Source organism: Daucus carota, chromosome 3, assembly GCF_001625215.2.
Source record: "Daucus carota subsp. sativus chromosome 3, DH1 v3.0, whole genome shotgun sequence".
Lineage (NCBI taxonomy): Eukaryota > Viridiplantae > Streptophyta > Magnoliopsida > Apiales > Apiaceae > Daucus > Daucus carota.
Genome location: NC_030383.2, coordinates 62,118,880 through 62,139,642, shown reverse-complemented (window position 1 = coordinate 62,139,642; position 20,763 = coordinate 62,118,880). Strand labels below are relative to the sequence as shown.

The following is a 20,763-nucleotide window of genomic DNA, read 5'->3' as shown; positions in this document are numbered from 1 at the left end:
TGCACAGACTAACCACATTATATCTCACTAATACGAAGAAGATGGAAATGGAACAAATAAAATATAAATCAACGACTTCAATTCTTACGCAATAGATTACAAATTTCAAAAAAAAACTCAAGATTGGCAAGAAAATGGAGACATTTGTGTCTTTAGATAAAATGATTAAATCATTTTATCAATTTATTTTACTCTTCATTTGAGGAACTATGACTTTTATGATACAACTGTTTATTTAGAGAAAAATATGATATTTAAATTGTAAATTTAGAATATACTAAATTTAGTATTTTCATAATGTTAGAAATTGAAAGCTACATTTCAAGGGGAAAAAAATGATCGGTAGTATAGAATGAATATAAATTAGAGAAACTGCTCCCCCCCAAATCATTTTATATTTTTAATCCGTTAGAGCATCTCCAACCATTGAAAACCCTTGGCTAAAAAATGAGTTGGCATACTTAAAATAAAAAAATTTAGCCAACAGCTCGGAAAACTCAACTCCAACCATGCTTAGCTGTTGTCTATAAATTTAGCCAACCTCCTATGGATGGCTAAATTTGTCGAACCTCTACAGGTCTGTAAGGAAATCTGTAGGAAGATTGCACATCATTTATTACCATATTGAACTGATATATTCTATTTTAACAATCTAAAATATTAATAACATACTATTTTTAAATTATAGCCAACCAATATAGTCAATACCATTGAAGCAAAATGTCTTACAGATTCAGCAAATTTTACATAATATCTTACAGGTCCCATTTAGCCAACGATTATAGCCAACACGGTTGGAGATGCTCTCCAACCATCTAAACCCCTTGGCTAAAAAGTGAGTTGGCATACTTAAAATAAAAAAATTTAGCCAACAGCTCCAAAAACTCAACTCCAACCATGCTTACCTGTTGTCTATAAATTTAACCAACCTCATGTGGATGGCTAAATTTGTCGAATATCTATAGTTCTGTAAGAAAATCTGTAGGAAGATTGTACATCATTTACCATATTGAACTGATATATTCTATTTTAACAATTTAAAATAATAATAACATACTATTTTTAAATTATAGCCATCCAATATAGCCAGTACTATTGAAGCAAAATTTACAGGTTCAAATTTTACATAATGTCTTACAGATCCAATTTAGCCAACGATTATAACCAACATTTTATCTCTGTCCAAGTCAAATTGAAATTCAAGTTTGATTAAAGGTTTCATGATTTCATCGAATCAATTAATTGGCCCAAACTAGTGTACAACGATCGGGTTAAACCCGCCTAATTCGCCCCGCTCCACTTAAATCCAACCGCAATCTCGCTATAAAACTCGCCCAAATTTCAAACAATCGCGCTACTTTTAAATCTCTCTCCACAATTTCACCTAAAATGCAATGTATACACACAAACTCTGTGTCTACATATTAGGGTTTATCGTCCATCTGTTTGTAATTGTGAACGGCGAATCATCTACTTGCTTAACTGTGTACAACGAAGGCGGCGCTCCGGCGGTGTTTCAATCGCCGAAATGTCCGCGCTGGAAGCTACCGGAGTACGGCTCCAGTCGCCGATCACGATCTCCGGTCGCCACGTGTCAGGTCGCGTTGCATCAGGGACGTCGGAAAGCTCAGGAGGATCGCCTGGTTTGTAATCTCGATGTCCGCATTCCTTTTCCAGGTATAATCGGAACTTTTGCAAGACGAAGCTCTTCGATAAATGAATAATTTCGATAAATAATGATAAATATTTTTCCAAGTATAATTAGTACTTATATAAGTTGAAGCTCGATCGATTAATTATAAAAACATCTTATCCCGAGGCTAATCATTTACTGATGTTTAACTGTATATACTATTTAGAGTAGCTTAGCTAGAAGAGTTGCTTTTAGTTATTATTTTTGATATTAGTGGATAGATAGTTGATGATTATCGATATGCGAGTGTTTATGTAGTTGACTGTATTTGCTGAATACAAACTGTTGTATTTTACAAGCTTCTGTTGATATTAAATTATTTAAGTAATTATTTATTCAAAAAAATCGAGTGGACTTTATATATACTTTAGAGTAGTTTAGCAAGAGACAAGTTGTTTTTAGTTATGAATTGCAGTTTCTGTGAATAGATAGCTGACGGGACTTCTGTATATGCGATTGACGAGGTTCACTGAATACTGTTTTATTTTATAAGTTTATGTTAAAAATTATGATAATTATGTGAATTCTGTTTTGTAATAAAATGGGACTTAATTTACAATTTGAGAGTAATTTGGCTAGAACTTTGATGAACCGTTTTTAGGTTTTATTTTTAGACAGTTGAAGGTCTATGTTTGCATTCCGTGTCCATGCATATACAATTGAGAGCAGTTGACGTAGAGCAGTTTTAGATATTAATTTTGATATTGGTGGATATCTAGGAAGCATGGGTGCGGCACCCAGCTGCTGCACTGCGCACCGGGTGCGGTGCTGGTGCGGCGGTGCGGTCGGGTGCGGCTGGGTGCGCACCGGGTGCGCCGCGTGGCGTATCCCGCTGTATCGGGTCGGGGATTCACGGGGGTGCAGCAAAGGGGGTGCGGGAAGGGCAATATTTGTAATTTTGGAAATAGTTTCCCCTAATTCAAAGGCCAAAGGAGGAGAGAAGCGCCGCGATTCAGCCACGGCAATTCAGCCGCAGTGCCGTTCTGCCATCATCCGCTCTTCTCTTCTCTTTATTCATCTTGCGCTCTTCTCTTTCTATCATCTTCCACATATGAGCTGTATGTGTATGTATATATGTCTATGCATATACAAGTCTTAGTTGCTGTGATTTCGTTGCTGTATTGGTGTACTGTAGCTGGTATGTATTGTATGTACAGATGTTGGGTGCCTACCTGGGTTGTTTGTTCTGCTGCCCTGTGGTTTTTAATTGTTTGGCTGATTGGTTGTGGCAAGCAAATATTATAATTATGTACTGTAAATGTTAATTATTTGACTATTTGATTTGATTTGAATGCTCCTTCTTTGTTTTGTTGATTAACTATATATATAATATATATTTTTTTAAATATTTTTTTTTTGCCGTATCCCCCCGCACCCGAATCCCCATATATTTTTTTTTGCCGAATTCCCGTATCCCCGCACCACGTATCCCCGCACCCGCACCCGCACTCATGCTTCATAGGTGGATATGTAGTTGATGATTTATTGTTATATGCTTGTTCTCGATACTTTTAATGCTATTTGATGAATGCTTTGAGGTGTTGTTAACTACTTGAATTTGTTTCGTTAAAAATCAGACACATTTTGTTAGTTTGCAAAGAAAATTTGATGGAACTTAATATATTAGGTGGAGTATTTCAGCTAGGAGAGCTGTTTAGTATTTTCCATTATTTAACTGCAGATAGGTAGTTGAAGATATGTGCTTGTGCTTTATGTGATAAACAATATATGTTGGATGCTGTTGTAGATTTGTAGTTACATGCCAACCACATTACTGCAAACCAGCTTTTATCTCAAAATTTCGTAAGTTGGCATAAGTTGTTTACTTTTAGGCAACGTAAAGCATTTAGAAACCGATTCAAATGTTCTTCGGTGTTAAGGATTACTGACATAACTATGTTGATTGTAGCAGAGTGGCTTACCCCTTATATTGTATCAGGTCCTGCGGGGATTACAGAGGTTGCAGTTGGTGTTGCAGCAATTTTTGATGGTCATAATGGTGCTGAAGCTAGTGAAATGGCTTCAAAGTTATTAATAGAATATTTTATGCTTCATATATACTTCATTCTCGATACCACATTTTCACTACTATCAGAGAAAGCCATTGGAAGATTGCCAAACAAGGGAGAAGATTCACAACTTCATAATTTGAATTTTGGAAGGTATCCTCTCTCTCTCTCTCTCTCTCTCTCTCTCTCTCTCTATATATATATATATATATATATATATATATATATATATATATATATATATATGCAAGTTCCTAGATGCAGAAGGCATGTCGTGTCATCAGTCACAATGTAAGAAATTATATTGTTGAAATTTCATGTTTCGTCTGCTCTTTATTTTGTTCTGTCATAGACTACTAATATTCCTTATTAATTCCTTTTATCCCCCCCCCCCCCCCCCCCCCACAATTTTTTTTTGACTAGCTTACAAAACTATGTCATGAAAGCATGTTTCCCCTTATTTATTTATTTTTTATTTTTTTATATTTACTTGTTTTTTAATTTTATATACCTAATCTTGCTTCATATATGACCATACAAGGGTATTACAAGTCATTTAACATACCCAGTGTTTGTGTGTTAAATACGATGCAGAGGTAAAGCAAGTTGCTATTGCTTGTGCTAAAATATGTTGTTGGTACACTGCAATTATAATTTTTTTTGAATGTTAAAGTGATATGATAAAGTTCAATTCAAAAGAAATTTAGAAACATTCATGACTAATGTACAATGGATTACAATTATTTAAATTTTTAAATGTTTATTTAATATGTTATAGTAATGAAATATGATACTTGACATGGTTGCATAAATTTGATATAACTGTAGGGGATGTTATCATGTAAGTTTATCGGGAATTAATGCTGTTAATGTTTGCATCAGGTTCAAGCTCACTTTAGATGCTATCTTAGACGGATCTGTTCACTTGGAAATTCTGAAGGAATCATTGTTGAGGGCGATTCGCGATATTGATGCAACATTTTCCAAGGTGAGTTTTCCTTGTATCATACTTGGGCCATATTTTTTTTGGTGACTGGTGGATTATAATTTCCGGATATTTACCTTATTTTCTCTAAATTTAAAGGATTATAATCCCATGGAACTAGATTTCAATCATATTTTTTTATTTATTTCTATGGGATTGTAATACCTACTCTTACAAGACATCATCCCATAGATATGAACGAGAAAGATGATCAATGTATTAATTCATGGGATTATTTTACCTTTTATTTAAGATAAATAAGATAATATTCCTGGGTTTATAATCCCTTGAAACATGGCCTCAATATGTCCACCCTTTTGGCTGGTAGTTTACTTTGTAATATGTTTCATATTTATATTTTGCGTAATTGGGATATGAAGGAAGCATCTAGAAATAAATTTGGTTCAGGATCAACGGCCACAGTTATCCTAATAGCAGATGATCATATTCTAATTGCAAATGTCGGAGATTCAAAGGCTTTCTTGTGTTCTGAAATATTTCAGTCCCCTCCAGAAGCTAAAGGTCAGGAGCTCTATGGATGATAAGAAACTTTTAAGGAAATTTTTGACATGCATTATAACATTGTTGGAAATTTATATGTACACAACTCTTTCGGTTGTATGTTTCAATTTGCACACTTTTCTATGCATATTCTGTATAATCTTTTCTTGCCTTATTCCAGTAAAAATATGTAAAAAACTTTATAATTCCATGTTTGTTGCCAATCACAGCTACTTTGTTAAGGCTGTACAGGCAAAAAAGGCGTGAAGGTGCTAAACCATCCATAAGAAACTTTAGCGGCTTCACATCGGCAGCTTCAAGCGGGTTAGTCCATTTTTCAGCCGTGGAACTAACAAGAGATCACCATCCAGATAGGGAGGACGAAAGGTCTAGAGTTGAGTCAGCTGGAGGGTATGTACTTGAGTGGGCTGGTGTATCTAGAGTCAACGGCGAGTTGGCTGTTTCACGAGCTATTGGTGACTTACCCTTTAAAAGGTGTTGCACAATTAGAACAAAATATTATATTACTGATTGGGTGCTTTCACCCACATCAGTTCTCTTTCTTACTTGTAGAAGAGTTTTTGCAAGTCTGTAATTGCATAATAGGCTTATTTGTATTCATGTTTATATGTGAATTTTTTTAATTAAGGTATAAATGATCGTACATTGTCCCGCTTCTCACCAGCCTTACCATTTGCTACTAGTTATGGAGTTACATCTGTTCCCGAGGTAATGGGTTGGCGACCTCTGCATGCCAATGACACCTACTTGGTAGCTGCATCTGATGGTGTTTTTGAGAAGCTGAGCCCGCAGGAAGTTTGTGATTTACTCTGGGAGTTGCACAATCAAGGCCCTATGAGATCGGAAGTCAGTCCAGCATGCCCATATTCGTTGGCTGATTGCATAGTTAGCACTGCGTTTGATAAAGGAAGCACTGACAATATGGCAGCTATTGTAGTTCCATTCAGGTCAACTGGATTTTCTAAAACCTTGCTGAAGGACAGGTTACATGAACAAGAGAAATTTGAATTACCAGCTTTAGGTCAGCAAAAGTATATCCACGACAAGTCACGTAAGTGTGATAAGCTCTTGAGATTTATCTAGCCTACACATTACATTTTAGTATTTTGTTTGCTCTTTTAAATCACTGAAGCTCATAAATAAGTTGATGCATCAAACTTTATTGCTTTAATATCATCTTAATATGGTATTTTGTCTGATTTAGGAGCCCGAGTCAATAATAATTGTATTCGCATAACTGATAACAGCAGCAAAATATACAGGTGTTGATTGTGACTTGCTAGTTAATATGAAGTTAAACAACAATTTATGAAGGAAATGATATATATCTATAAGTTCAAATGTAAATCAGTATACATTACTCATTCAGATGACTTGACATTAGATTTAAGTGTATATACTTGACCACTCAAGGCATTGGCAGTAGCGATGAACAGTTTGGATGAAGGAGCATGCTCCACGGGAATGTTGAGGTGGAAGGGACATTTGTCCATGGGAGAGTTTGTTGTTCATTTGGAAGTGTCTTAGTGCCATACCTACTTGGATGTACTTATGAGCAGTGGCTGATAAGAAAATTTCATGAAGGGGGTAGAGTAAAAATTATTTAACAATTAAGTAGAAGAATTATTGTATTGCACTTTATTTAGAAAATCTGTATATTATTGTATATCTTTTTCTACAGAAACAGAATCTACACAGGTCCTAACATAGTAGCATATAAAATATGAGGTACTTGAACAAATTTTATAGTTGCTAGCACACTTCCTATAAACTATCACTTGGCGTCAAAACTACATAAAAGTGAGAACTCTTTTATAATTCTTTAAAATGATAAATTTATATCTGAAAAGAAACTCTCCAATGTAATACATGTATAATTTAGTTCTAAATCGTATAAATACAAGCATACATGGTTTCTCACATTTTTATTCCGGAACATATCTTATTTTGGTAACTCTGTAAGAGCGTAAGAGTCACCTATAGTCTATCAACCCTACTTTAACGAATTAATCTGGATTCAAGGTGTTCAAGTTGCACTCCCTTGGCATAGTCCATGCTTTATGTCTGTTGTGATGTAGCCACGACATATTGTCAGTATTTTTTGGCCAAGTATACACTATACAGTCCATATTACTTGACTTTAAGGTCTTGTAATAACTATGTTGATATGGATATAATCATTCCAGAATTAAGGCATTTTGTTGATTAATTATATAAGTTTTTTGGTTTTTCTTATTATTTTCATTGTCAGCTTTATATTGGATAGACTTTAGTTCTGGCCACATCATTTTATACTGTAATTGTCTAGTTTTTATGGACAAGCCAGGCTCCAGTTGTTTGATTACTAGTTTCTGATAAGGTTCTTTTTTTTTCCTTGACTCTACTTTTACTGTTTGACTGATGATAGGATTTCTGTTTTTTAGAATTGGAGCACTCACATCCTAGTATTCGCAAGTTCGACCGCTTATTGGTAAGGCCTGAGGGTAGGCTGTAAAGTTTTTTACCCTACTTCTCTTCATACTGAAATAATAGGAGACTGGCTACCTTTTATGTATAGAAAGGGCGGACCCTCTTAAACTATCTTTCTGCTTAATCAAAGAAAGTTGTGAATATTTGGTTCTTCTTATAGGGATGTTATTTGTGTGAAGAAGAATTTTTCATCTATCGGTGAATATTTAGCTGATTAAAATACAGGAGGCAGGATAAGCATTTAAAACAACTTGCTGTTATTTCTTATTGTGAAATTCTCTTTTATATAAGTACTAAGTAGTGGAGGATCATCCACTTTTAAAAGATCAAACCCAGGTCTTTAGAAAAATGAACTGTATTTTGTTTCTATAATCTATTCACTGGTTGACTTTCTACACTGATATAGGTTGAAGGAAAAGATGGTGGATTTGAAACTTTCTATCTGTCTGAGAACCTCGATGAATATGATGACACAGTCTGGAGTCAGAGGGATGACCAGGAACACATGCATGACCAGTCCCAGGCCTTACCTTATCCTCTTAATAGTTACTGTGGTAAGGCGATGACAAGACAAGTTGTATTCAAATTTCTTACTTTCTTTTGTGCATAACATATCTTTCCTAGAACATATTAGTTTATAATTAACAAGTCTGGGAATAATATAAAAATTGAAAACCGTGCTTTACGTTAAAAAATTATTGGAGCATCCTTAACCATGCAATGTATGCCGACTTACATTTATATATCCACATTTTTCACTACAAATAATAAACTTATAGTGCAGTTGTACGGTTATTTTCCTTTTATATAATCGTATATCTAGCTGCGGACTCGTGTAAGATGTTAAAAATCACTAGAGTTTAACATATTAGACATGTTAAATCTTTAAATATAAAAACGTATAAAGGAAATGCACCCTGATTCAAGAAGATTTAACCATTCAAGGCAATCTTTATAATGAAAGAAAAGTGAAGAAGTATAACTTTGAATCAACTACACCATATATCGGAGAGGGTGAACCTTAAATAGGAATTACTACATTAGTGAAGTGAAGGTTCATTATGTCCAATATGTTGAGCATATAGGTTCAACATATTAAATATGTTGAACCTTAGTGTTTCTCATATAAGGTTATTTGAGCCAGATCCTCTGTTTATATTGTTATTCCCTGAGAATATCAATAGGGTGGAAGGTAATTCGAGTCGATATACTTGTACACACACATCCGTGTATGTGTGTGTCTCTAGGACAGTAAAATTACTGATGTGACCATATTTTCGTCAATTCGTTGAGATATATTTAACTTCTGGAAATTACTTATCCTTTTCCTCTTTTTTTGTTGATATAGGTGGATCTTTGGATTTGTACTCAGATCAGAATATGTGCTTAAGATATGGGATGACTAATGATGGTCATAGGGATCAGTGTCCCGAAGGAATTGCTAGTTTTCTTAGTTTGCTCGAGTCAATCCCCATCTATAATGTTGGCTCAGATTATGGATCTAACGAGCATACAGTTCCATATTCGAGGTAAACATGCACAAAAATACATTCCTTCACCATTGACTATTCTGCCCACCAGATGTACAATTATCAGTTCTGCTCAAGAAAAAAGAAAGATAACTAAAAGAGCTGCAAGAGTTAAACATGGTGAAATGTGACAAGAATATTGTAATTACATTATGCTCATCATGACAGAATGTCTAGAAAAGGTTTATAAAAACCAGTTGGAGACTAGTGTTAGTTCCCAATTCCCATCATTTCTAGCCCAGGACCTTGCATGATCTTTAAGCCTGTTTGTTGGACTTTTTACCAGAAAACTAGAGCATGTGTACAATTTTATACGGACCCCGTGTTACTTTTATGAAAATTAATATTTAAAGTTATACTTCGACCATGAGAAACATCTAACTAGGAGAGACTAGAGAGTTGCTTTATTTATCAACAAGTAACTCCAACAGGGCTGTGCCCACACTAGCAGTGTGTGTCTGTGTGTGTGTGTGTAATTTACCTTGCTCGCATACAGTAACAGGAATAATGGTTATGATTATCTGATGGTGGCCTCCGTAAATAATATGGTTTTGTGGTTGTTAGGTACATATTAAAGAAAAGGTTTGATCGTGGATCATATGGTGAAGTTTGGTTGGCATTTCACTGGAATAGTTCTATAGGCACCAATGCTTCAAGATGGAGATTTCCATCTAGCACTTTTGACCCCATCCCTTGTGATCGAGATGTGGATGGCTCCTTTACTAGCGATTGTGGTGCTGGCATCCCAGATGACATCAAATTCATTTTAAAGCGTATAATGGTAGTTGATCAGTGTCCTTGTAGTTTCTCAGTTTCCATCAGTAACTGTTACACGTCATCTCATCCTTTCTTTTGTCTTTTTACTTGTTGGAATGACAACTGCGATTCCACCATATATGGGTATGAATAAAGCTGTATATATATCAGGGAAAAAAGAGTAATGCTGTGTTAATACATATATTATTCCCGTAGCTAGATATCTCGAAACAAGATTGAGCTGATGGCTGTAGATATCTAGATGTTTATAGGTCATTCTTTTTTGTTTATTGGTTTTGTTCGCAAACTATATTTCAAAAAGTAGTTGGGTTAATGTATTCATTAATATGTCATTAATTAACCTCCATGACAAGTGCGTTCTTTTGAATATCTGTAATTTATGGCTTGAAATGAAATTGCTTGGCAGGTAGAGAGAGGAAATGCTGTCTACTTGAGCGGCCTAAGGGAAAAACATTTTGGTGAAGTTTTTTATAATGCATCTACAGTCTTGGGATCGGCAATTATAGAAGATTCTGTCCTGACAGAATCAGAATCAAACTTGTTTGACATGTTAATTACAAATGACTCAGCTGCTCAAGAGACTGAGTTTACGTGGAGTACCAAAAATACATTTCCTGAAAAGGACAGCCAGCAGAAAGATGCATTTGAGGAAGGGTTGAACCATATTGCAAGATATGTTGAGTCTTTTGAGTCACGTTCCAATGAAATATGGCTTGTATTTCGCCATGAAGGAATTTCTTTGTCAAAACTTATGTACACAGTGGAAGAGGTTGAAAATGATAGTGCCGATGAACAAGTAACGCGTGTTCAGTTATTGCATCCATCAGAATGGTGGCACTGGTTGAAGACAACAGAAGCAGGTCAGGAGGAAATGCGAAATCTGATTAGGCAATTGGTAAGTTTGTATTGTGTGTGTAATCAAGTTACCATGCATGAATGCGTGTTACCTTCTATTATGTTGTTTTTGGTAATCTGGTGCATTTTTGTTTGTGTGATTTCTGATATTCTTAACAAAATGGTTAATGCTTTCAAAATTGAACATTCTTACAATGTACGTAATCTCTATTATATGGACCTATTAGTTATTCTAACTTAATATCTATGCCCTGTGGTAGCTGGTAAGTGGGACTATTTCTTAAAACATGTATCTTACGGTTTCTTTAATGTGTTCTACAGTTTCATTTCTTGTTTATTAAAAGAATCTTATTTGCTTTTTTCTCCTTTAGTTGATGGCGCTCAAATCTTGCCATGACCGGAATATAACCCACAGGGATATTAAGCCTGGTGAGCTTATCATTTGCTCTGTTTTATAATAGTTTGTCTTTTTGTGAATGCAGTAGGATTGAATAAATGTTGGACAAAACTTTCGGTTCCTGCCCCCCCCCCCCCCCCCCCCCCCCCAAACTTTTTTCATATCCCCTTCTCTGTGATTAACATGTTTATATTATCCAGTTACTCTCTTTTGGACATTCTTTAATCTTTACTCATTCTTGTCTAAAATAAAGGGAAGAAAACGAAGTTGTTGTGGTCTAAAGTCATATTATTAACTCACCAGATACTTATACCTAATCTTTTTGGAGTTATGTGCTAACTGTGACTATATTTGATTCGGAAGAGAACATGGTCATTTGCTTTGAAGATCTGAATTCTGGGAGATGCTTGAAGGGGACTCCAAGCGGTGACCAGAACTATACTACTAAAATGTACTTTTTCAACTTTATCTTAATATTCTTACTGCAGGGGTCTCTTTTCAACATTTGAACTACTACTTGCATGTCATAACTTTGTAGGTGACTGTTAAATTTAAAATTTGAAAAACAAAAATTATTCTGGCCTAAGTTTTGTGCATGATTGTTCTAGAAGATCCTTTACATTTCTGTACCTGCAATCTCACAAAGGTTCAAGCAGTTGTCAGTTTTCACTTGTAATTCAACATTTGTATTCAAAAAAAATTAATCCTGTGAACTTTGTAGGCGCATCATCGACTTTGGCAGTGCAATGGATGAGTATACAGTGAACCATTTATATGGTTCCCTTGGACCTTCAAGGTATAATATTTCCCTTTGGTATCTTCGCAGTTGAGGCTGTTGTTATTTTGTGCATACTTCTAGTTACGTGCTTGTCTCATGCATACAACTTACAAGATTAATTATTGTATCTCACCAAGTCCTGATCAAGCTGACTAGGTCGTAAATAATATCTGTTTCTGTATATCCCCCCCCCCCCCCCCCCCCCCCCCCCCCCCAACACACACACACAGTTTTTTTAGAGCTGTTTACTGCCTATCTTGTAGAAGTTAAGAGCTTTGTCTGGACAAAACAATTGAGATACATTTGATGAAGATTCTTGCTCGGTATACTGGCTAATGTAAACAGAACAACTTTGATTGCATTTGTGATAGTCTACACATATATAATGTTTTAGCAGTATGTTTTGTAGCTAGTATACTTGTCGCCTGAAGTAGTATACATCTTCGTTATTGTTTAGTTGTGATTTTTTTTCCCAATTCTTTCATCCACTGCAGGCAATAGTTTTTGTCCTATGGCCCATGGAAAATTTATGGCTCTTTGGTCTCTCATATAAATTTTGTTGTAAATTGTAATTAAGGATCTCGGATCATTTACTCGTTTTACTTGCACCCAAGCAGGATAGATTTGTACCTATTTTCGTCTTATTATTGAACATGATAGATACAGGATTTATTGTGTCTTGGCTTAATTGATTTATCTATGTCTAATGATGTACCTTTTGGGTCCCGTGAACTTATTTCCGCTCTACTCCAAATGACAATTTTGAGGTCTTCCCCATTGTATACACGATCATATAGTTTTCTAATTATGATTTACCTATCTTATTCTTATTAGTATTGTGAAAAGATATATGAGGTGTTTTGATAACTATTAACTTTGTGTCCATCTGTCACTTCAGAGCTGAACAAACATATGAGTATACTCCACCAGAAGCTCTTCTGAACGCTAGTTGGTATCGAGCTCCAACAAATATTGTACACAAGTATGTCAGCTACAATTGTACTCTGCAAAAAGATTATTTTTCGCTGTAGTTATGTTTGTTTGCAAGGATTATAATTCCTAAACTATTTTCAACTCTTAACTCATTACATCTTTTTAGCTATCAATTGAAATAAATATACAGGCTGTTCTGGGTCACTTCCTTTTTGGGGGACAACAAATCCCATTGCCCCTAAGGATCATATTTCTGTGGAAATGAACTCAGTATGATTTAAATTTATTCCATACAATGGCCTATGGATCAACTATAGTACAAAATTTAGAATCAAATGTTAGTCCAGAAATTATTAAATTCATGAGACAAAAAATAGTTTATGAGCTTTTGGTGCCTCTCTGATATGTGATGTACCTATCAAAATTTCTTTTTATTATTATGTATTATTTTACATTTGAACTTTAAATGTGTTTCTTGGATAGGTATGATATGTGGAGTGTTGGTGTTGTCTTTTTGGAGTTGATTTTAGGATCACCAAATGTGTTCAGAATAAGTTCTTTATCGCGGATTCTTTTGGATCAACACATTGAAGGTTGGAACGAGAGCTTAAAGGATCTTGCATATAAGTAAGTCGGGTCCTTTTAAAGAATGTCATGATTAATTTGGACATGATTTCTGATTGCCTTGTACTTTATTCATATATAGTATCCACTAATTTCACTGAGTATTCTGTATTCAACATCTGTGTCTAGGCTATTATCAGGTTGACATGAAATACTAACTGTAACTCTTAATTATTAGAAACTAGCATCGGTAAAGAAAATTGTTTCAGCAATTGTGCTCACTAGAATTTATTTTTCACAGATATAGTGAAAAACAGTAATCAAAAGAAAATAGGATGATTTCACATTATCTCATTGACAACTTGATGTGTGAAACGAATTTTCAGTCAATAACATTTGTGCTTGCTATTTTGATTTTTACTCTGGCAAAAAGAATTTTATTTATTATTTTAATAGTCGAATAAGAACTAATGTGTAATAGCGTGTTAGAGATGGCCATTTTCTGGCACTAATCATGCTTAATTAATAGGATTGGTCACTAGTTGTCTTGTAAAATATCTACAATAGAGTGCACTACAGAGTGCAGAACTTTATGTTTGGGTGCTCTCCATATATTCCAGAATCCAGAGATTCTCCGAAACTGAACACCGTCTTGTAGTGCTAAAGTGGTAAAACTATTTTGAATGAAGTAAACCAGTTTACATTAATGTATACATATATATGTCATGGGCCGATTCTTCATTAGGTTGCACTATGACTGCTTCTGTCTTTTGGCGCAGGCTTAGGTCACTTATGGAAATGTGTATATTAGTTGTTGGGAATTCCTCTAAACATCATCGTACTTGCGGTGCTAATAACATGGTAAGCCTCATGGTATTACCTTATTATTTCTAATTGTTCTCCTGTTCTTTTGTGAAGGTAATAATTGTAGCAAATGGTTGTTTGTGTCATCATAATAGTTTTAAAGCAATTTTTAGATGGAATCTCCATGAGTTCATGCCTAATCATCAGTAACCTATTATGATTCCCTCACGTGTAAGTGAAATTGAGTCCAAAGCCATCTATAAGCAAGTTCAACCTATTAATGGTAAATGGGTGGGAAGAAAGATGAATAAAAAAGCATCTTTGCACCTCATTTGCTTACAGATTCTTTCTGAGAGACTGCATAATTGTTCAACTGCGTTTCATGATTACCCAGCTTCAGCATAAAAATGTGCGGTGAAATTCTATTTTCATTTATTTTCTAGTGGTTGCTAACAAACTTTTGCCAGCGGCGATGTGTAACTATGACTCCTCTCCTTTTTTGTCTGTTAAAATCATGTGGTAAGTTGCTAAACTGACTAATCCACTTGGGTTTTGGGTTTGACTTCATCTTATCAGCAATTGTGTAAAATAAAGTGAAACTTATCCACAAAAGATAAGTCCATACTTAGGTTTCCCCATGTGTTGGGCTTAAAATATTTTCTAGAAAATTGAACAAAATATATTTTATAAGTCATTTAAATATTAAGTAAAGAAAGGAGGAAAATGTTTTGCCTCATCCTGAGAAGAAAACGTTTTACAATGTTCCAAGCACTGGGAATTTTTTTTACATATCATGACCTAAAATGTTCAACATTTTTTTTTCCTCGAATGAACAGGCCCTTGGAATAATTTGCATAACTTTTTGAGCACATGAAATGTTAACCAGATGTTAATGTGTTGCCTCTTCCCTTCACAATGTGAAATTTTTGATACTAGATAAGCAGCAATATCACCCGTATGCCTTGATATATGATACCTACTCTTCATAACCAAAATATCATTATGCAATACCATTGATCTGAACTGGAGCTTTATATTTTTGGCTTCAGAAATCAGAGTTGCCAGCGTCCTGGAAATGTTCTGAAGATTTCTTTGCCCAGCAAATAAAGAATTATGACCCTCTGAAAATTGGGTAGTTTCTATTCTAATCTTTGTGTTGATGATAGTTGTCCGTCTTTACTCACTCGTCACATAAAGAACCTGGGACACTTGACTCATGTGACTCTACATTCTGTTAACAGGTTTCCAAATGTTTTGGCATTGCGTTTGGTGCGCCAGTTATTGCTTTGGGATCCTGTAAGTTCCAAGTTCTTTTGACCGATAACATTATATAGAATAAGAGTGACATAAGACACGGGGCGTATTTTCTGCTTTACATCTTTGTCAGCAAGTTTAAATGCATGCTCATATTTTTATTTAGGAAGGACATTGCACATAACGGCCGTACTGGACCTATATCCTGGGTCTGCATTTGTTTTATACGAGCTTTGCTAATAATCGTTTAAACAGATCCCATTTAGTATGTATTCTGGATATCTGCCATCTGATTTAACTAATATTGAAATAGATACTTCTCATGCGGGTTTCGATACATTTTTGGTGCTTGGCCTTTGCAATGCATGGAACTGTTGATAGCCAAACATTCTTTTAGCTATCTATTTTGGCGATATTATGAGACATTAGGATGATTTGCATTATCTATCACCACTGGATAATGTCTATCACCACAAAAATACTGCTTTGTGCAGTATAAATTTCAGTTATATGCATTTACATTATCCAGTGACTGTCAAAGTTAGTTTTCTAATGTTTCTAGTGTCTCGTTATTATACTTATCTTAATAGTATTAATAATGCAGTCTTCATTTGAAATCTCTCTGAAAATGTGTGAGAATTGTACTTGGGAAATATCTGATTACTCTTTGTCCTTAATTTGAATATAGGAGGACCGGTTAAGTGTCGATGAAGCTTTACGGCATCCTTACTTTTCACATAATGCTCAAGGCCATATACAGGGACCGATGTAAATGTATCCACATTGCTAGTTTTGTATACAGGGCGTACTTCTCAAGGTTATTCTGGATCTGTACTTAGTGAAAGTAAGCTGTAAGAAAATTTAATACTCTTTGTTACTGTATGTCATCTGTCCTTTCATTGGGCGATGCAAGAACTTAACAAATTATCTGCCACTCGGTTTTAGGTGACCTCTTGATAGATATCTTGAAAGTGTGTGCTGTGTTGCAGTTAAGAATCAAGTGAACTGTACCTCCCTGACGTACAAAGTTTTGAAGTTTTTGATGGCTGTTCTGTAAGTTGGAGAACTGAAGTGCATCTTTCTGTTCAAATAGTCAAATCCACCGATCACTGATTGTTCTGGGCTGTAAATAACTAAATATATTAAAATCGTCTGTTTCTGTAATTGTATTTATAGAAACTTCTGGTTTAGTGTATGTACGTTAGTTGATTATGTAGAATACAGCAGTATGAGAATTACAATTTACAGGAACATTCTTGAAATAGTTGAAAGCATTACCTAGTCTGTAATTGTAGTCCTGTGCTCAAAATATTAAAAGGATGAAGCAGTTCTGAAGTAGAGGCAGATGCCAGTCAGTTCTTTGACAACAAAGGCAGAAAGAAGATGAATTTGTTCAATAGATAATCAATCACATATTTTTATTCAATTTGTTTTTTTTTAAAATGATTTTAACTATATCAAATGACTTGAAAGAGAGGGTATAACATCTTTCTATACAGTTCCGTCAAAAAGGGTTTGACGTCCAATACAACATACTACCTTAATTAAAACTACAAAGGCAACACAAAAGCAGACTATATGCAAATGCTTATATGGCAAAAAGTTGGTGTTAACTGTGTTATGAGACAAACTACAAAAGATTTAGCACCCAGAAATCGAAAGTGTTGATGAGAGTATGGTCATTTACTTTAGATGCTACCCATCACAATTCACAAGTCTACAGCATATTCTTCGGCCTTGTGAGATTTCCACAATGGCTTCACGATAGCTGACAAATTATCCATGCTGCCCTTTCTCAATGCAGAATACACTATTCTATCAGCCAATGAAAGCGATGACGAGCTTAGAGATAAATTATCAGAAGCCTCGGTTTCCTCTAGAAGTTCACAAACATCTTGTGAGGTCAGAGTTTCAAATATGCCATCAGAAGCGACCACCAAATACATATCCCTGGTTTTTAAGGAGTCCCAGTCTCTCACTTCTGGGGTTGCAATAACACCATACCTTGCAAATAAAACAATTAAGCGAATAAAGTAAGGAGATTACAGGAGCACATAAATGAAACTGATTTGTTTTGTATAAGGCATGTGCTTTTTTAAAAACTAACAGAAGAATGCCTAATAAATACCGCATATTATCTAATTAACATGCTAATTCTACAACTCAATAGAGCAACAAGAGGTCCGTAGTGTTAAAATTACATGCATCTTTAATTCGATGGACTGAAACTAGTTAAAATAAGCGACAGCACTACGCATTCATTGTGAGGATTCGAGAACTACCTTTTGAGATAAATGTCACCTATAGAACGAGATACAGCTAGTACACCGTTAACACGAGGTACACCCCATACACGAACAAAACCACCAGCAGCCTCTATTCGTGCCTTTTCATCATCTCTGCTTGGATGATGATCGTTTGTTAGTTCATTAGCCCAGAGCTTTACCGGATGATCTACATATTTAAAATCAAGACAAATGGTAGTACCATGTCATATCGACAGCCAAAAAAAAAACCAGATATATCTTCATGTTGGAAGTGAATTTATAAGAACAATAAGGGCAGGAAAGGGCTCGGAGATTGACAGGAACTCTACCCTCAAATGAGCATAAGAGTGCTTTTGAATCACCAATGTTGGCAACCAAAAATGTACCATCTAGCAAGAGAACGACAGTGGCAGTAGACCCGGAAACATAGTTGTTGTCTAAAGCTTCCTGTTATTTTGAAGAAATAAATTAATACATGATAATGATGAAGAATGAAATATGCAAACAACATAGATCTACCATATTAAATTTTTGAAATTTACCAATGAAAATTTCATATCAATATCACGGATTGCCCCCAATAGTGCTTCCTTCAAGATCTTATATATAGGCAAATCATCAGTTAGTGGTAACACTTCTTGAGAACTGAAACATCAACAAAAATTGACTTGGTTTTTAACTTATATAAGATTCCGACCACGTAATGTATCATTGATAGATCCTAACATAATATCAACAAGCTCGCCCCGAAAAAGAATCATATCAAAGCTCTTCCTGATACTCTGCTTCCAAAATCAGTAGATGTTATTGGTGGTGTTAACAATACCCTTTGGTTTGACGCAGTTCAACACATTTAGACATCAGAATTTAGAACAAGGGATATTGTACGTTGTATATATTAAATGGTTGAGCGTGCTTTATAATTAGAGATCACAGCAGAAAAGATATGCATAGAACAAGGAGAAACTTCGACACTGGCAAAGTAAACACATGTCCATTTTACAATATGTAAACTCAACTCTAAGTACCAAACAGTTTCCTTGGTGTAGAGAAGAACATATTTCTGAATTAAGGAATTTGTCTTTTAATTATTAGTATATCCAAACAATGAACAATACCTTGTGAGTGTTAATATATCATTCTCTGTGTTGTTTCTGCCTTGAGAAACCGATTCATGCTTGTTCTGGAGAAGTATGGACTGCTTGTAAGTACAAAATATAACATGCAGCAGAAAGTAATCCAGCAAATACTTTGAGGCCATCTCACTAGCTTCCTTTCCTCCATGACCATCAAATATTGCAAGTACACCAACCACTATCTCCTTAGGCCCATTTTTACCTGCGTTGACGGAAATGTATTAGATTTTCTTGCTTATCTCAGGTAGATAATTACTAGCTCGAGTATGCAAGCCTGTTCATGAGGTTGTCCGTCATTAGAGAAGGAGAGGAAAACGTTTTGCAAAACACAATCATGCTTAAGAATAATTATTTTACAGTGACGACATAGTCCTAAATTAAGAAGTCAGAATATTTGCCTTTAAGATTTATACAAAAATAGGGATTTGATGATACTGTTTAAGTAAACAATTAATTATCTAAATGGGGGTCAAAATTCACAAGCTAGACCTGTTTATAAGAATTAAGAAATATAACAATAAACATTTTAGCAAAAGTTAATTTGAGACTACCAACTACCAAGCACTGGTATCTTGAAATCAAGATTGCAAGTAACACGATCCTCTTGATAATCCCGATACCCTTGAATTGTGGCGAACTGGCAGTTATCAGTCTGATTTTGAAGGATTTTAGCTGGAAAGTCCCACTGAGGGCACTCTAGAGATTGGAAAACAGCCGGAGCACCGCCTTCATCATAAGCCATCATACAAGATACCGAAACCTCTTGAGCCATTACTGTAAGCGCATAAACAAGAACCCCAAGAAAAGCTACTACCATCATTAAGCTGGTTGGTCTATTACACTCCTAAGCCAAGATAAATTGTATTAATATTAGCCATGACAAGATGCAAACAAACGCAAGAAATAGGAAATTCAATAAAAGTAATCGGAGTTAACAGAAATACTAAGAAATTCTCCTGAATCAGCAGCAAGTCAGTAGCATTAGCCGAAAAGTTTCTAATTAATAACTAAACTAGTGTTAATACACAAGATTTGAACACTCGACCTCTGGTAAGTGACCGAGAGTGAAGTGAATATTTTGCATTGCGCATTAATACCACAGACACTACAATCAAATTATATCAGTGAACTTTCTAAAAATAACAAGAGAATAGACAGCTATAGAATCTAATATCATGTAGGCATTAATTTTACCAATAACATTTTGGTTTAACGGGAGGCGCAAAGTTCGAATCTGTGTTACAATAATCCCCACAGGCAAAATGATGTATACACACATATATGAGAGAGAGGGAGAGAGAGGGGGAAGACACAGAGAGAGAGAGAGAGAGAGGGAGAGAGGGAGGGAGGGAGGGAGGGAGAGAGAGAGAGAGGGAGGGGGGGAGAGTCACCGGGAGGCTGAGCATTTGGGAGCTTCGGAGCTGATTTGAGAGAATTTCACCGCCAACAGCGACCGCAAAACATACTAGCTTAACAATTAACCCCAGAATTTTCATTTGAGTTATCTCTCCCTTTTTTCTTAATTTAATAAACAGTTTTTTCTGAAAAAGAAAAGCGTTATTTTTACGTAAAGTGGATTTTTCGCCATATATGAAAAATGATCTTAATTTTTTATCATGAACATTAATATGACAATTCATAGGAGTCATGATGGATAAGTTTAAAAACATAAAAGATAACCATTTTTAAAAGTACTTGTTACTTCTATGTTCATGTTATATTATTCATCCAACGGCTCAGATTATAACAAAATTTTAGTATATTTAGCGCTTTTTAACTGCTAGATTGGAT

The 20,763-nt window shown here is 35.1% G+C and overlaps 2 protein-coding genes across 9 annotated transcripts; one reads left to right on the top strand and one right to left on the bottom strand.

Moving 5' to 3' along the window:
* The first annotated feature begins 1,248 nt into the window (after positions 1–1,248).
* On the top strand, positions 1,249–16,858 carry LOC108215111 (probable inactive protein kinase At3g63330). Of its 7 annotated transcripts, none has more exons than XR_001805870.2 (21): positions 1,249–1,677; positions 3,633–3,855; positions 4,585–4,690; positions 5,068–5,209; positions 5,419–5,683; positions 5,893–6,260; positions 7,633–7,679; positions 8,085–8,232; positions 9,027–9,207; positions 9,772–9,988; positions 10,391–10,879; positions 11,211–11,268; positions 11,600–11,687; positions 11,958–12,032; positions 12,913–12,996; positions 13,431–13,574; positions 14,291–14,372; positions 15,365–15,447; positions 15,557–15,611; positions 16,258–16,413; positions 16,559–16,858. XR_001805870.2 is itself a non-coding variant. In XM_017387462.2 (20 exons), the coding sequence occupies exons 1-20, from the start codon at positions 1,395–1,397 to the stop codon at positions 16,339–16,341; spliced, it is 3,222 nt and encodes a 1,073-aa protein (XP_017242951.1). In that variant the 5' UTR covers positions 1,249–1,394; the 3' UTR covers positions 16,342–16,858. The 7 variants fall into 7 exon arrangements, 3 of the variants coding, with proteins under 3 accessions (XP_017242951.1, XP_063946283.1, XP_063946284.1); XR_001805868.2 differs by having other exon boundaries at positions 16,515–16,858; XR_001805871.2 differs by having other exon boundaries at positions 16,258–16,420.
* Positions 16,859–16,966: 108 nt separating this feature from the next.
* LOC108211597 (probable protein phosphatase 2C 51) lies at positions 16,967–20,514 on the bottom strand. Of its 2 annotated transcripts, none has more exons than XM_017383234.2 (7): positions 20,364–20,514; positions 19,531–19,816; positions 18,955–19,174; positions 18,379–18,481; positions 18,166–18,283; positions 17,852–18,023; positions 16,967–17,573 (listed from the first exon to the last, which is right to left on the bottom strand). In XM_017383234.2, exons 1-7 carry the CDS (start codon positions 20,466–20,468, stop codon positions 17,279–17,281), a joined length of 1,299 nt encoding a protein of 432 aa, XP_017238723.2. In that variant the 5' UTR covers positions 20,469–20,514; the 3' UTR covers positions 16,967–17,278. The 2 variants fall into 2 exon arrangements, with proteins under 2 accessions (XP_017238723.2, XP_063946285.1); XM_064090215.1 differs by lacking the exon at positions 20,364–20,514 and adding an exon at positions 20,167–20,313.
* Between the last annotated feature and the right edge of the window lie 249 nt (positions 20,515–20,763).